The sequence below is a fragment of the Osmerus mordax genome, chromosome 11 (assembly GCF_038355195.1).
Source record: "Osmerus mordax isolate fOsmMor3 chromosome 11, fOsmMor3.pri, whole genome shotgun sequence".
NCBI classification, from domain to species: Eukaryota; Metazoa; Chordata; class Actinopteri; order Osmeriformes; family Osmeridae; genus Osmerus; species Osmerus mordax.
The window spans coordinates 4,919,813-4,933,643 of record NC_090060.1 but is presented as its reverse complement, the minus strand read 5'-3'; the positions used below and the strand labels follow the sequence as shown (position 1 = coordinate 4,933,643).

Below are 13,831 nucleotides of genomic sequence, written 5' to 3'. Positions count from 1 at the left end.
ACCCATGCATTTTTTATATTGGCTAATAATAATTATTTAAAGTCTCACACATTTCATGTTTGGAGCCTCAAAACCACTGTTGGATTACATGGATCCTCGAAGAGCAGAGTGATTGGGATACAGAAGTTAAAAACTCATGTGTAAAACATTTTTTTTATATGTTTTCAATTGCTAAGCAACTGGCCTCATTCCCTACCAGCCATATGTATGTCGCTTACCTCAAGTAAGCACCTGATGCTAAAAAGGCCTTTTCATCCTTAGCCTACTTCAGTTCTGAAGAAAGGGAGCAGCGGGGAAATCTGAACGTGAGTACCTTCATACACCTCTATTTACGCGGAAAAGAGGTATCCCACTGGCTAAGTTGGAGTCAATTAACATTTACCTCTTTTGTGAGTTTGAAAAGAAACTTCAAATGTTGTCTTTCTGTCGGAACGCACGCGGACAATGAAAAATAGGCTAGTGGGGAAGAAAATAAGCAAGGGAAACGGGGGTCCTTTCACGAGCTAAATAGACAATTACTCTCCTCCATTGAAAGGATTATATTATTCCCCAAAAGTAATCATCTTAAATAAATCTCATGATAAAACGTAAATTAATAGGACTATTGCTATAGGTATAACACCATAAAGCTTTGCTATGGAAAAACTAAAATCTAGTAGCTATTTTAAATTGTAAAATTAGGCAATTTGACTTTATTGGCGATATTGAGGACACTCGTAACAGCTTCTGTTTGAACTAATAGAAGTCGAAGAAACATTACATTTTAATAATAAAATGGAGACAAATTATGTTGATGGTAATTATGATTCTTTTCATATAGCCTAGAATTTGTTGATAAAGATATCACCTGCTTTATTGTTTTAAAATGATCAAATGTAGCCTATTGTGCTCTATAATGTTGTATCCAATATTCAGGTATTCAGATGAATACGATTCTTGAGACCGGGCTTGACTTGTTAAAAATAATAGCAGAACTTTCTTTTTCACATTTTTAGCTTCACTCATTCACACTTCAGTCATTCCTTTCGGTCATTCAAGAAAAAAGTTGCATCAATCTTATATTTACGAACGTGGCGATTTAAAGGGTCAATGAACTTATTGAAATAGGATATTACACCCCAAGAAAACAGAAAGAACGAAGAAAAACAGAACGAAGCTAGATGCATACCTCGGCGACCTTAAAAGCGACACAGAATCCCCGTATCTAATCCATTACCGGGGATGAAATTCAAAGTCAGAAATTTCTCTTGATGAGAAATAAATTAGTTGCATCAGATAAAACGTCATCACATCTATGTACACATCTGTGAAGTTATATTGTAATTTAGAACTAATATATTAATATTCACAGCTAAATAAAAGGTTTCTTAATTTACAGCCAAATGTATCTCCTTTGAATATCTTTTTTGTGCCTTATATGCCATATTATATTACAGAATTGTCTATTTGTGTTTTAAAATTGTAATAAAAGAATTGCACATTATTCCTTAATTATAATGATCTGATATGGAAGAAAAGAAGATATTTCGAAACTAGAGACTAAATATTCCTAAAGGAAACCATGTGTGTGCATAAGGTGAATACGGGGCACCCATCTGTTCCACAATGCCTCCAGGTGATTATATGAGTTGGTAGGTATATTAAAACATACGGGAGACCTCCCAGCCTCATCTTCTCAGGCATCTTAGCCTCCTCTACCCTGGCCTCATCTCCCAAGGCAGGCCTCATACACCTCCCCTCATTCTCATCTCATCCCAGCCTAATCTCCCCAGGCCTCCCAGCCTCATCTCTTTCCAACCTCCTCTCCTCCCAGCCTCCTCCTCCCAGCCTCATCTCCTCCCAACCTCCTCTCCTCCCAGCTTCCTCCTCCCAGCCTCTTCTCCTCCCAGCCTCTTCTCCTCCCAGCCTCATCTCCCCATGCAGCCCACATCCCCGAGGCTCCCAGCATCCTCTGACCAGGGCTCATCTCCCCAGGCCTCCCAGCATCCTCTGACCAGGGCTCATCTCTCCAGGCCTCCCAGCCACCTCTACCCCTCCCAGCCTCTACTAAGGCCTACCCGCCTCCTCTCCCCAGGAACCCAGTCTATGAGTCCTGCACTCAGGTGTCACCTTCCCACCACCCCCCCCTCCCCCTTTGACAGTGATGGTTCGCCTACAGCCAGTTACAGATTAACCGGCCCCCTATGTGTTTTTCTTTCAGAAAGGGGGTTATAGTATTAGGAACTAGGCAGGGGAATGGTATTGATGTAAGAGAATGTGTGTGGGTGTACTTGTGTGTGTGTTTGAATATGTGGGTGGGTGTGACTGTGTGGGTGGGTGAATATGTGGGTGTGTGTGTGTCCAGTAACCCAATACTGGACCTGTTAATGTGAAAATACTCATATGAGGTTTTACCATGAGTGCCAGTGTGTACTCATGGAATCTACTGTGTTGTAGTTAATGCTAAGGGGGAGAACATGGGAGAAGTTCAAAACGTCTTCCCAGGACTAGCGCATACTTTATAGATTATAGTGATTTTGGAGATAAGAGCTATAAATATTTGTCTCGCTTCAGCCACCAGTCATTTCATAAACATGCCATGCAAGTGAACAGGCGTCATATGGGGGAGCATGTATGATGAAAAATTAAAATGTCTAATGGTTCTGACCATACTGTCCAGGTAAATGCAGGTCCTTGATGCTCATATTTGGATTTTCGCTAATCCTCAACGTTTCTTAAGAAAAAAGAAATAGGTTGGTTCTTCTAACCTGTTCATAAAGTTTTTCTGGCATACTCAGTCAGCTGATTTACTTTGTAACAGAATTTTTTTTATTTTTAAATAAGCCACCTACAGACGTTTACTCGGCGAATAAATAATACACTTTGAGATCAGACATTTAGATAAATGGAGATGAACTATTCCTAGTTTTTGGATCCCCACATGTTGAGCAGTGCTTTCAGACAGTGTGATGGATCTTGTGTCTTCCACTAGAGGGCATGTCTGACTCCAGTGCTGTCAAAGTGTGTTACATTAGTTGAGTCAAATGATGATGTAGCCGACATAGCACCCCATATTTATCATATGTAGTACAGTCTCCTGTTTTATTGTGAAAAATTTAATGTTAATAAAAAAATACATGAATGAGTGAGAAAGTCAATACACATGCAACACATTGAATATTTACTTTATTACTGAAATGTGTTATGTATGTAAAACGCCACATACAGAACAGTTCTCTGTGCAAATACATTTAGATAAATTGACAACAATCATTTCATCATAAAAATCAATACCCTCACAATTCTAGTTCCTATGAAATAAATACAATAATACTCTAGTCAGATACCCTTTACCTCAAATAAAGGGTGAAAGTGCATCTTCTAATGTTGATGAAAACCAGACTGATTAAAGCAGGAGGAAGATTGTTTAGCACAGTTCCATCCTTACTTGTTGATTAGATTGCAGTCCCTAAAGAGAGGCATAGTTACAGGTAATGTGCAAATGAGATAAACCTTGGATCCCTCCTATCTCCATCTATGCCCTGTTTAATGTTGGTTTTTGTATTCTATGCCAAAATGATTGTGGTCTATAGATGACTTCTTAGTGCTATTTCCCCTCCACAGTCTCAATATCCTACTGCAAAAGATTAAAAAAGGAATTTATAAACATAAGTAACTGCTATAAAGCTTTATTGTTCTATGTACATTTTTAAGTAAAACTTACGGATATTTTTGTTACCTGCAGTTTAAGTTTTAGTAAGTGTAAAACTGTGGTTGTTTTTGGTAGCAGAGTGTAGCAACAGCTAATTGCAGTGTACTTGTACTGTATACAGTAACGTATATGTCTGAGGGTTTGATCAAATCTATCCGATTACTGAATCTATTTTCTTCATTGGTATTCACAGAGTGGTCTCCAGACTGTTACATCTTGAAATACACACTGAACTTGTGAAGTGCATGAGGTTACTGCTGAACCTAAGGAGACAACTGAGCACGTTCACTTCTTGGCCAGCCTGTTTCCCCTAGGCAGGATTTTTGTTTTTCTAGAATTTCTAGTTTTCCATGTTGCATCATGATATTCCCATGATGAGGACCCTCACTGAAACCAATATGGATGGCTCCTTCCTATTTCTGTCAGAACCAGGAATATCAGTTGACAGGAAGAGGGAGGAAGAGGGAGAGCGAAATATGATCAGGGAGCAGGAGAGGGAGGACTATAGGATGGTTTTGATCAGACAGCACTGCTAGGAGAGGGGGGCTGGACAAACGAGTGTATCGAGTTGATTCACTTGTCTTTCGGGTGTGTTTGATTTGCCTCGATTGAGACTGTTTCCATTGGTTTTGTTCCATTGCAAGGGTAAACAAAATCAAGCAAGCACCCAGGCATTTGTAAATATTTGTCCCAGGACTCGGGTGAAGACAATGACTTGAATGTATGAATAAAGGCAGTTTTCTCTTTTCTCCTGTTCTAGACCTATATTCTCAGTTTAACCTAAACATGCATATTTAAATAGTGACACCTATTTAATTATCACATCAATTATGTGAGATATGTACAAATATGTTGATAGATTATTTACATTTCCATACTTATATAGGAAAGCTTTCTGAACAATTAATATATTATTACTATTATTAAAGGCTTATAACCCTTGTATTTCTGCAAAAGCCTTCAACTATAAATAGACATGACATGGTGAAATAGGCTGTACAGTGTAGTAAGTGCTTGGGATACAGAAGAGAATGAATCTCAACATACAGTAAGAGGCATAGTGAGATAGGCTAGGGGCATCCTTTGGCAGAGTACTGGCACTGCACTCCACATTCAGTCCACAACCAGGCAAAACCAGATACAAACCAATTTGAGTATCCAGAGAGGTCAATCGTGTCAGGTTTACACTCACAAATCCTCTCTCTCAATACAGTGCATAATATGACTATCAGTGGTGGCCTGTATGCAAGACCATTGTTCAGTGAACACATGAAGGCCCTTTAGGTGTTTGCCATACTGCTAAAAGGCCATGTTTTCATTACAAAAAAAGTAAAGGGAGTGGGGTGTCAGTTGACAAGAATATATGTACATAAATCTCTCACACCATTGACCACAATAATCACTGTTATCATTATCATCATCAGGCGTTTCTCCGGGAATTACTGGTGGCAGAGGATCGGCCTGTCTCGTGATCCGGTCGGTATTTTAACCAGCAGATAAGCCACGTGACGACCACCGAAAACATGGCTAAAATACTGGCTATCGACAGGCAGATAGGTCCTGCTGGCGAGGGTGGGCTGTGGACGAAGATTAAACCCATGAACAGCAGAACTAACATGGACAGAAAAGAGAATATCACGCACACGCAACCTGTGGTTAACGCCACTCGTTTACAACTTTGACAGCTGTCGTAGCGCACGGAGTCCTGCGAAAGGGTTGTGGCGGTGGACACGGTCGTGGACGGGGTCGCTTGACTCGTTGACGCCCCCGTTTCCTCACGTCTGAGCGCGACTAGCGCGGGGTGCAATGGTGGAGGATACGGAGGCAAAGCATCTTGAGGCAAGGGGTCTGAGTCAATGTAGAGCGGAAAATCTTCCGTCACTTTTGTATTGTTGGGCAGGTTCTGTATCCGATAGTCGGGTACGGGCGTCCTGTGGCGGCAAATAGGACAGCTTACGCGCCATGGACGCTCTTCACGGAGGTGGAGCGTGTTCAAGCACTCCTCGCAAAATGTGTGCAAGCATTCCAATATCTTGGGAGCGCGACGGTCAAGGTCGAAATAATTGTAACAAATTTTGCATTCATACTCCTCGTAGGGGAATGCTGTCGCCACGCCCGGGGGCTCTGCTCCGTTTGATGCCAAGTCTACCTCTGCCATGTCATCTTTCGCCATTCACATTCTCCGTAAACACAAAGGAGAGGACAGACTGATGCTGATGACGGTGCACGCCCCCGTTAACAAAAGCGTTAGCTCTCCGTTGAATTGTCTACTTTGTTGATAGGCTAGACTATATTTTCCAAAATCCTCACGACGTCCCGTTGTAAAAATCCAGCTGTGGCATCTCTCCCGTGGCTTTAATTTTCGGATCCTCCCTTAAAATATTCAACGGTTCTCATTTTACGCTTCGGGAGTGGGATTCGATGATGTAATGCGACTTCAGTGCGAGGTTAATCCAGCGAAGTGATCTGTGCACATCCAGTAAAGAGGCGCACCAAGACAAGGAGGCGGCGGTCGGCACATAGATCACGCGCGTTGTTTACCGATTGACCAAAATTCACCCCGGTAGAGAGAAACATTGTTTTCCGTTCAGAGAAATGGGAGAAGTTAAGGTCTCATGCTCTGACTGTCGCCATCACACTAACGTCACATACACAAAAGGGTGCGCTAATTAAATCAAAGCGGTTTAGGTCAAATTACAAGGTCAACATTGAACTCAACTGTGATGTACAATATCCTATAGCCTAGTACATTATTTTCAATTTATATCATATAGGCCTACATAGCCTTCATAAAGGCTAGGTCTATGCTATGTAAGGACTATTCTTTTAGATTAATGTGGCCTAAATTAGCCGAAATTAGTTATTTATATGAAAAATGTACTGTGTTATGCCTAAAAGGTCTATAGGCCTATCGCACGTCACAGTTTAACAATTGAAATTTGACCTTTCCACAAAGCCGAAAACGAAAAACTCATTTTTCAAACTGACGAATCGATTACAAAATAGACACACAATAGCAAATAGCCAGTTACCTCTATAAAGATAGGCAAGATAGAATATGTGGCACGACTGACATTTAATGTGTGGAAAAGGTACAAACCAGCGTCCCTTACTTATTCACAAAGGCACACACCCTAACAGGAATGTCCAGGTCTCATAAAAGGGCGGGCGTTACGTCGAAGTCATGTGCTTCTCTCACACACCTGTCAGACCTCACCTGTACGGCGCTTTTTACTTCAGTGGGATGGCGCTGGGCAGACAACTGTCATAAACGAGACCTAGACTATAGTATGTTATTCTGAAACACCTAGTTTAGTTAAGTTACCATGTGTGAAATTGTCGCATACTTGTATGATTCCGAACTTGTCGCAAAGTTCCAGAGAAGATGCGGTTTGTTCCTCGTCGAAGCTCACCCAAAGACGGATAACCCACTTCAAGACACGGATGATACAGAGATACACGTGCGAAAGCGTTGCAGAAGGCTCAATGGACACTCTGTTATAACCAAAGAAAAATTGGACAATAATTCAAATGACGAATTCGAGAAAAATGAATTTACCTCTAATGTAAGTGACGTTCTGCTAGAAATGAGTGACAGAATATGACAAAGTAGACAACAACTGGCTTTTCTTGTTGGGTGTCATGTCTGAAGGCAGATCAGGTGTCTCCGCCTTTACATTCATTTTAATGTCGTTTCACATTTGTCATTAGGCAAAAGCAAAAAAGGCAGCTTGTATTAGAGGCCAACTCAATGAGCTTGCTTGATTCTGAGAATGCAGATCAGAATCTTCAAAACTTGAAACTCATTCCTAGACAAAGCAACACTGCAGACTTTAGGAATGCCACAATAGAACAATTGTCACTCTATAGCCTAGAAAAGCTAAATATAATTAATCATAGACAGTCGACTCCGCCTCTAATGAAGGTATTTTACTGTGTTACTGTTAGTCACCCTAACCATGGGTCATTATTGTGTTACTGTATACCATGGGTCATCATTGTGTTACTGTACACACCACAGGCCCAGGTCCTGCAGCAGGGATACGAGGTCCGGAACTGGTTGCTCCATATCCTCTTCCTGGTTTCGGCGAGTCTAGGACATGAAATCTTCTACATCACCTTCTTGCCCTGCCTCCACTGGAACCTGGACCCCTTCCTGTGCCGACGCCTTGTCAACATGTGGGCTGTAAGTCACAGGCTTCTCAGCTAGTCCCAGTGCATCCTGTTAGATAAAGAGGCCTTCTAAACTTCCTTAGTGGGGATTAGCACAGTCTCCGGCGGCAATGATCAAATTGCATTACCTGCAACACTGAAGTGTGTGTGTGTATCAGAATGTGTTTGGTGTTTGAGTGTGTGCCACTGTGTGTGCGTGCTCAAACGAATACGTGTTTTGTTGATCGTGTGTGTGTGCGTGCGTGCGGGAGGTCACAGACAGCCACCTCTGTAGAACACAACCTCCACGTCACGTCACTGTCTGTGTGACAATGGAGTCCCCCCACCCCCCTCCCCCTCTCCTCGTTAGACCCACACATTCTTTCATCCTGCCCTGAACACACCCACCCCCCACCCCCTCTGCCCTGGGTGACCTGTCTCTAACACAACCCTCCCAGACCATGAGATCCAGGCCCAGCCAGGCTGACCGGAGCCCCAAATAGGAGGAGGGAACACGAGGGGGTCAAGCCTGAACACTTAGAAGTTTAGTTTTCAAGGGGTCCGGTCTCATGATTGGAAAGAGGACTTGACAAGCTCACACATCCAGGTTCTACATCGGTCCAGTGAATGGTAGCCCAGGTGCACGGCACACACTTAGAATTTTGACAACTGCATTTTGACGAAATTACAAACACACACACACAGTGTCAGTGTGTTTGTGTGCCCTGCATGCCTGTCCTCTCCTCCAGTGCGTGGCATGTGTCCTCTGACTGAACTCCTTATTATGGCCCTCAGGGGGTCTTCAGACACTTGTATGATTCAACACTGGCTCTCTTCCACACACCCACACACACACACACACACTCACACCCACACACACACACCCACTCACACACACTCACACCCACACACACACACACACACACACACCCACACACACACTCACAGTGGCCAGAGGCAGGCTGTAATTACTCTGAGTTAGACATTACAAGCTCAGTTGTCCATTCTGCACTTCCAAGTCTCGCCAGGCTGGTTTATTGACCTCCTCATTGCTTTGAGGTTGTCCCCTCCATAGGCCCATTTGGCCTGTCTGGCCCCGGGGTAAATTGCATTGCACTTCTAAAGCCCTGTTCCCTATTGTGGAGATGAAGTTATCTAGAGTTCACACCATGCCTTTACACACACACACACACACACACACTGAGCCACTCACAAACACAGAAGCTTTCTCTCCCTCTGACTCACATACAAACAAACACATACACTTCCCTTTAATACTGTCCTAAAATACAGGCGATAACAACCTCTAGACTGGAGCACTCACTGAATGTAAGAATTGAGTTAGCCAATTTTTCTTCTGAGTAACGAAAACACACTGTTAAGTCAACAGCCTAATTAAACAGTTAACCTTTGAATTACATTTGACAAACCAAAAATGCTGTACGAGCTGAATGACACACTTATTAGACATGACGAGATACATACACAAACACCCTCCCCCACACTATATTTGTTGACAGACCAAAGTCCAAACACATTCTGGGCTCGATCAATACACGCATTCATGGGAAGTTTCTCTCTCCATGGCCATTCACTGTGTCCTGGGCTAAGCCAGCAATATCGCCTATAAACCTTCCTTCATCTCGTATAAAGATTTCCTTCATTTCCGCCTTGTTGCTGTCTGTGTGCCAGTGCCCGAATGTACAACAGCAGGATAAGCTAATATTGCGGTTGTCAACGATTGACATCATTAAAGTAAAGGAAGGCTGAACCAACTTCAGTACATGTGATCAAAAAAAGAAAGAGAAACTAAAGCCAACGTAACATGCTGGTTATGAAAGAGACACAAGGCTCTTTTCTTTCTGTTTCTCTCTTTCTCTCTCTCTTTCTCTCTTTTTATCTCTTTCTCTCTCTCTTTCTCTTACAGTATATATTCATGTAAAGTACATGCACACACATCTCACTGTCTTTATCTCTTTCTTTCTGATTCTATTTGATCATCTCGGGTTGCTATGCTCACTATGAGGATAAAAATCAGAGAACAATTTTATCTCTCGTTTGCCATGGTAACACTCACCCATTACCCAATCCCACACTATGTCCATGACAACAGAAATAACTCTCTCTTTCTCTGTCTCCCTCTCCCTCTCTCTCTCTCTCTCTCTCTCTCTCTCTCTCTCTCTCTCTCTCTCTCCCTCTCCCTCTCTCTCTCTCTCCATCTACATTACTATCCTTATTTTAACAGCATGGCCTCCCCGTTGAAAAATACCTCCCCTCTACTCCCTTGCAACGACAGCCATTAAAGACGCATAAAATATACAGGTCCAAGCTCTAAATAAATCCCTGTCTGCGACGTCTGCCCCTGTGGATCCCTATGGAGATGGCTCTATTAGAATGACCCAGACACTGTCTCTGCACACACACATGACAAATTCCATAACTGCTCAGGTCTGTAGTGTGTGTGTGGCTGTGACTCTGCAACAGAGGAAGAGTGATTGAGTACTGTATGTGGCTGTGAGAAAGATAGTGTGTGTCACAGATTCGCTCCAGACTTCCAATTGGAGACAGATTCAGCAGAGCAGCCTGGTTCGTAGCTTGTGTTACTGTGTAACTACATGCAGGCTGTTCTAGCAGCCCCAGTCTCGCGGGGGGAACGGTTTTGGTGTGGACCATAATGACTTATTTAGAGGAGACTCGGTGCGCCTGAGAGCAGGAGAATAGTAGACAATCAGGCTTTGAACTGTTATTTTGAAGTTCTCTTCGTTTCTCCTCTGCTCACGTGGCCGAGAAGATGGAGAGATACAGGCATGGAATATCATGTGTGTGATGACATTTGCCGATATTGTGTCGGGCTCCAGTCTACTGCTAACTGCACAGTGCTTATTTGAATATTTAAAACATGGCGCCAGGATGCATGGTCAGTTCACCACTGTTTAATCCCTCCTCCCCCCCCCCCCCCCCCCCCTGCCCCCCCCCCCCCCCCCCAGCTGGTGATGTACATCGGCCAGGTCCTGAAGGACGTGCTGAAGCTGCCCCGCCCCCTGTCGCCCCCCGTGGTGAAGCTGGAGAGCCGCGTGGACGTGGAGTACGGCCTGCCCTCCACCCACGCCATCGCCGCCACGTCCATCTTCTTCACCCTGCTCCTCAGTGCCCCGTCCAGGGTGCAGGTAGGTGGGAACGCACACTCACGCACTCCAAAACACCATCTGGCGTTTCCAGCGCTCCAGGAAACAGTGAAATGTCCACCGCAGCTTCAGGTTTACTGGTTGGCTCTTGTTGTGGTGCCAGTGGGGTTGCCGTAGCTTGGGAGGGTTTTGCCCCAGTGTTTGAGGCCTGCACGTTTCTGTTTTGTCCGTTTATCTGGGCTCTAGTTGAGTAGGATAACACAGTCTTGCAGTGTATGTATGTACACGTTTTAATGGTAGGTTGAGGTTTTAACTTTAAGACTACATAGAGGACAGTCCACGTAAATCTTCTAAAACAGCGAGAAGGATGGCTTTCCCTTCATAGAGGAGGGTGTGTCAATGCTGTCTTACTTGAGTCCTAGCTCACCAGTTGGACAATGAACTGGGAGGGGCGGAGTCGCCAGTCATCATCAGTCACCATTAGTCACCATTAGCCACACCCACCCAGCTGCTGTTTGTTCCTCTGATAGACTGTCTTGAGTAAATGACTGTCACTCTCTCTCTCTAGTTCAATTTCTCCGTCCTTCCATCTCCCTCTCTCTCATTCTGTTTTACTCTCTGTATCTCCCTCTCTTTTTCTATCTTTCCTTGTCTTTTTCTTGCTTTCCTTCCCCATCTCTTCCTCCCTCTCACTCCTTCCTTTCTCTGTCTCTGGGCCAACAGCAGAGAACTCAAGAAGTGACCCAAACACTGCATTTGACTTAATCACAGAGTTGTCTCCTAAATGAGACTTTCACTCCATTCCAGTTCAACCTCATTTCTCACAACCCCAAATTGAATATTTCCAACTTCAAGACAAAAGGCACATCCCAAATACAGTTAATTCACTCCACAGAAACTCCACTGACATGAGTCTGTGAATGGAAACAAACACCTATAGATCTGTAGTAAACTTCAACAGTGGTCTGAAAAGGCCTCGGGGCGACTTTTAGGTTTTTTAAGCAGCGGGGGTGTCAAAGGTCAGGACAGTCAATCACACAGCGCCCCCCCCTCCACCCCAGGATCCTTTGTGCCCATTTCGAGGGCCTCCCTTCATGAACTCTCTCTCTGAAAAGGCTTCCAGCTGCAAAGACAGGAACAGACACAGGGAAAGAGAGAGAGAAGGAGGGATGGAGGGGGGGAGGGAGGGAGGGAGGGGGGGAGGGTCAATGAATAAACACACACTCTCCTCTCACTGTCATTGAAATGGAGGGAAGACAAAACCACCAATAGGTGGATGATAGAAAAGGAGGGATCAGGGAAGGGGAGATGGACGGACAGATGAGTAAAAAGGAGGGATGGCCTGGAGACAGTCCATGCATCAAACCGGTCTAATAAAGGATTGGCACACAGAAGATGTAGTGGCCTTAGCTTGAGGGGCTTGATTAATGGATGGCTTGATCCCAGAAACAAAAGTAGGGATATTTAATTGTCTAAAAAAGGAAAAGAGAGATGTTTTGAGTTTAGGATGAAATGGAGGATATCCTAGGAAATGTCTTGTGTGTGTGTGTGTGTGTGTGTGTGTGTGTGTGTGTGTGTGTGGTGTGTCCCAGTTCCAGTTTGAGGTGGGTCTGCTGGTGGCAGTGGTGCTGTCTGGACTGGTGTGTCTGAGCCGCCTCTACACCGGCATGCACTCAGCTCTGGTGAGTCCCCTCTCTCTCTCCTCTGCTCTCCATAGACAACTGGATGAAACATTCAAGCCCATGGCGGATTTATTATTCATGCTATGTCTGGCTGGCGGGCTGGAAGTCTAAAGCAGGGCAACCCACCACCTATTTTGACATCCACTCCACAGAGAGATGACATCAGGGTCTGGGCTGAAGGAAAACTGGGTTAGAAGTGTCCTGAGAACACAGTGCTCAATATTCTTCTTTCATTCGTTTGGTTATGTTAACTGTGGATAGTTTCTATTGGGTAGTGTTTAGTTGTTTGTGGATAGTATCTAGTTATACTCAGAGCAACGTCATGGTATTCCGGTGGTAATGTGTGACTCCCTTTCTGGGTTTAGGATGTGATCTGTGGTGTCCTGATCTCTGCTGGGGTGATGCTGATCACCTACCCATACTGGGAAACCTTCGAAGTTCTCCAGCTCACCAGCCCGTTCTCCCCCGTCATAGCGTTGGCACTGCCTCTGTTCCTGTGCTACACATACCCCGAGCTGGACCATTACAGCACCACACGGGGGGACACCACCACCATCTTTGGATCGGCCGCTGGCTGCTCTGTGGGTTACTGGGTCAACGAGCAGCTGGGGGAGACTTTTGAACCCCAGGGGGTTTTGCCCGTACCCCTGCCCGACCTGACCCTAGCTGGCCTGGCAACGGGCACCGCCCGTTTCACGCTGGGCGTGGCTGCATTGGTCGTCACACGCCAAGCAGCGAAAACAGGGAGTTTGAGGGTGCTGTGTTCATGGTACAGAGTGGCTGTTAACGACAGAGAAGCCAGAAGAAGAAAAGAAATCGAAGTTCCGTATAAATTTGTCACCTACACTTTGGTCGGCCTGGTGAACAGCATTGTGGTCAATAGGGTTTTTAGACTGCTAGGGTTGCTATGACACTAGTTTAGAGACCTTACAAAACAGCTTCTAGATAGTTTGTTATAAAAAAGTACCATATATTTATCACTGTGTAACAAGAATATACAGTTTTTAAGGGGACTATATTATACCTGTAATGATGTTTTATACTGGCCTTTTCTTTTTTTTTTTACAAATAAAGTTTTTAACTAAAAAGTGTCAAAGGAAAAGAGCACTTTTATCTGCAAGCTACAAACCTTTCAGCAAGCGTGCATGCTACAAAACTGTCACTTCTTTACATAAGAATGA

General features: G+C 44.2%; 2 protein-coding genes across 2 annotated transcripts; one reads left to right on the top strand and one right to left on the bottom strand.

Moving 5' to 3' along the window:
• Nucleotides 1-4,542: 4,542 nt before the first annotated feature.
• Nucleotides 4,543-6,090, bottom strand: LOC136952084 (RING finger protein 228). Its single transcript, XM_067246761.1, has one exon. It carries the CDS (start codon nt 5,862-5,864, stop codon nt 5,112-5,114), a length of 753 nt encoding a protein of 250 aa, XP_067102862.1. The 5' UTR covers nt 5,865-6,090; the 3' UTR covers nt 4,543-5,111.
• An 846-nt stretch (nt 6,091-6,936) lies between these two features.
• sgpp2 (sphingosine-1-phosphate phosphatase 2) lies at nt 6,937-13,746 on the top strand. Its single transcript, XM_067246192.1, has 5 exons — nt 6,937-7,257; nt 7,713-7,877; nt 10,831-11,010; nt 12,561-12,650; nt 13,016-13,746. The coding sequence occupies exons 1-5, from the start codon at nt 7,018-7,020 to the stop codon at nt 13,559-13,561; spliced, it is 1,221 nt and encodes a 406-aa protein (XP_067102293.1). The 5' UTR covers nt 6,937-7,017; the 3' UTR covers nt 13,562-13,746.
• The last annotated feature ends 85 nt before the right edge of the window (nt 13,747-13,831 follow it).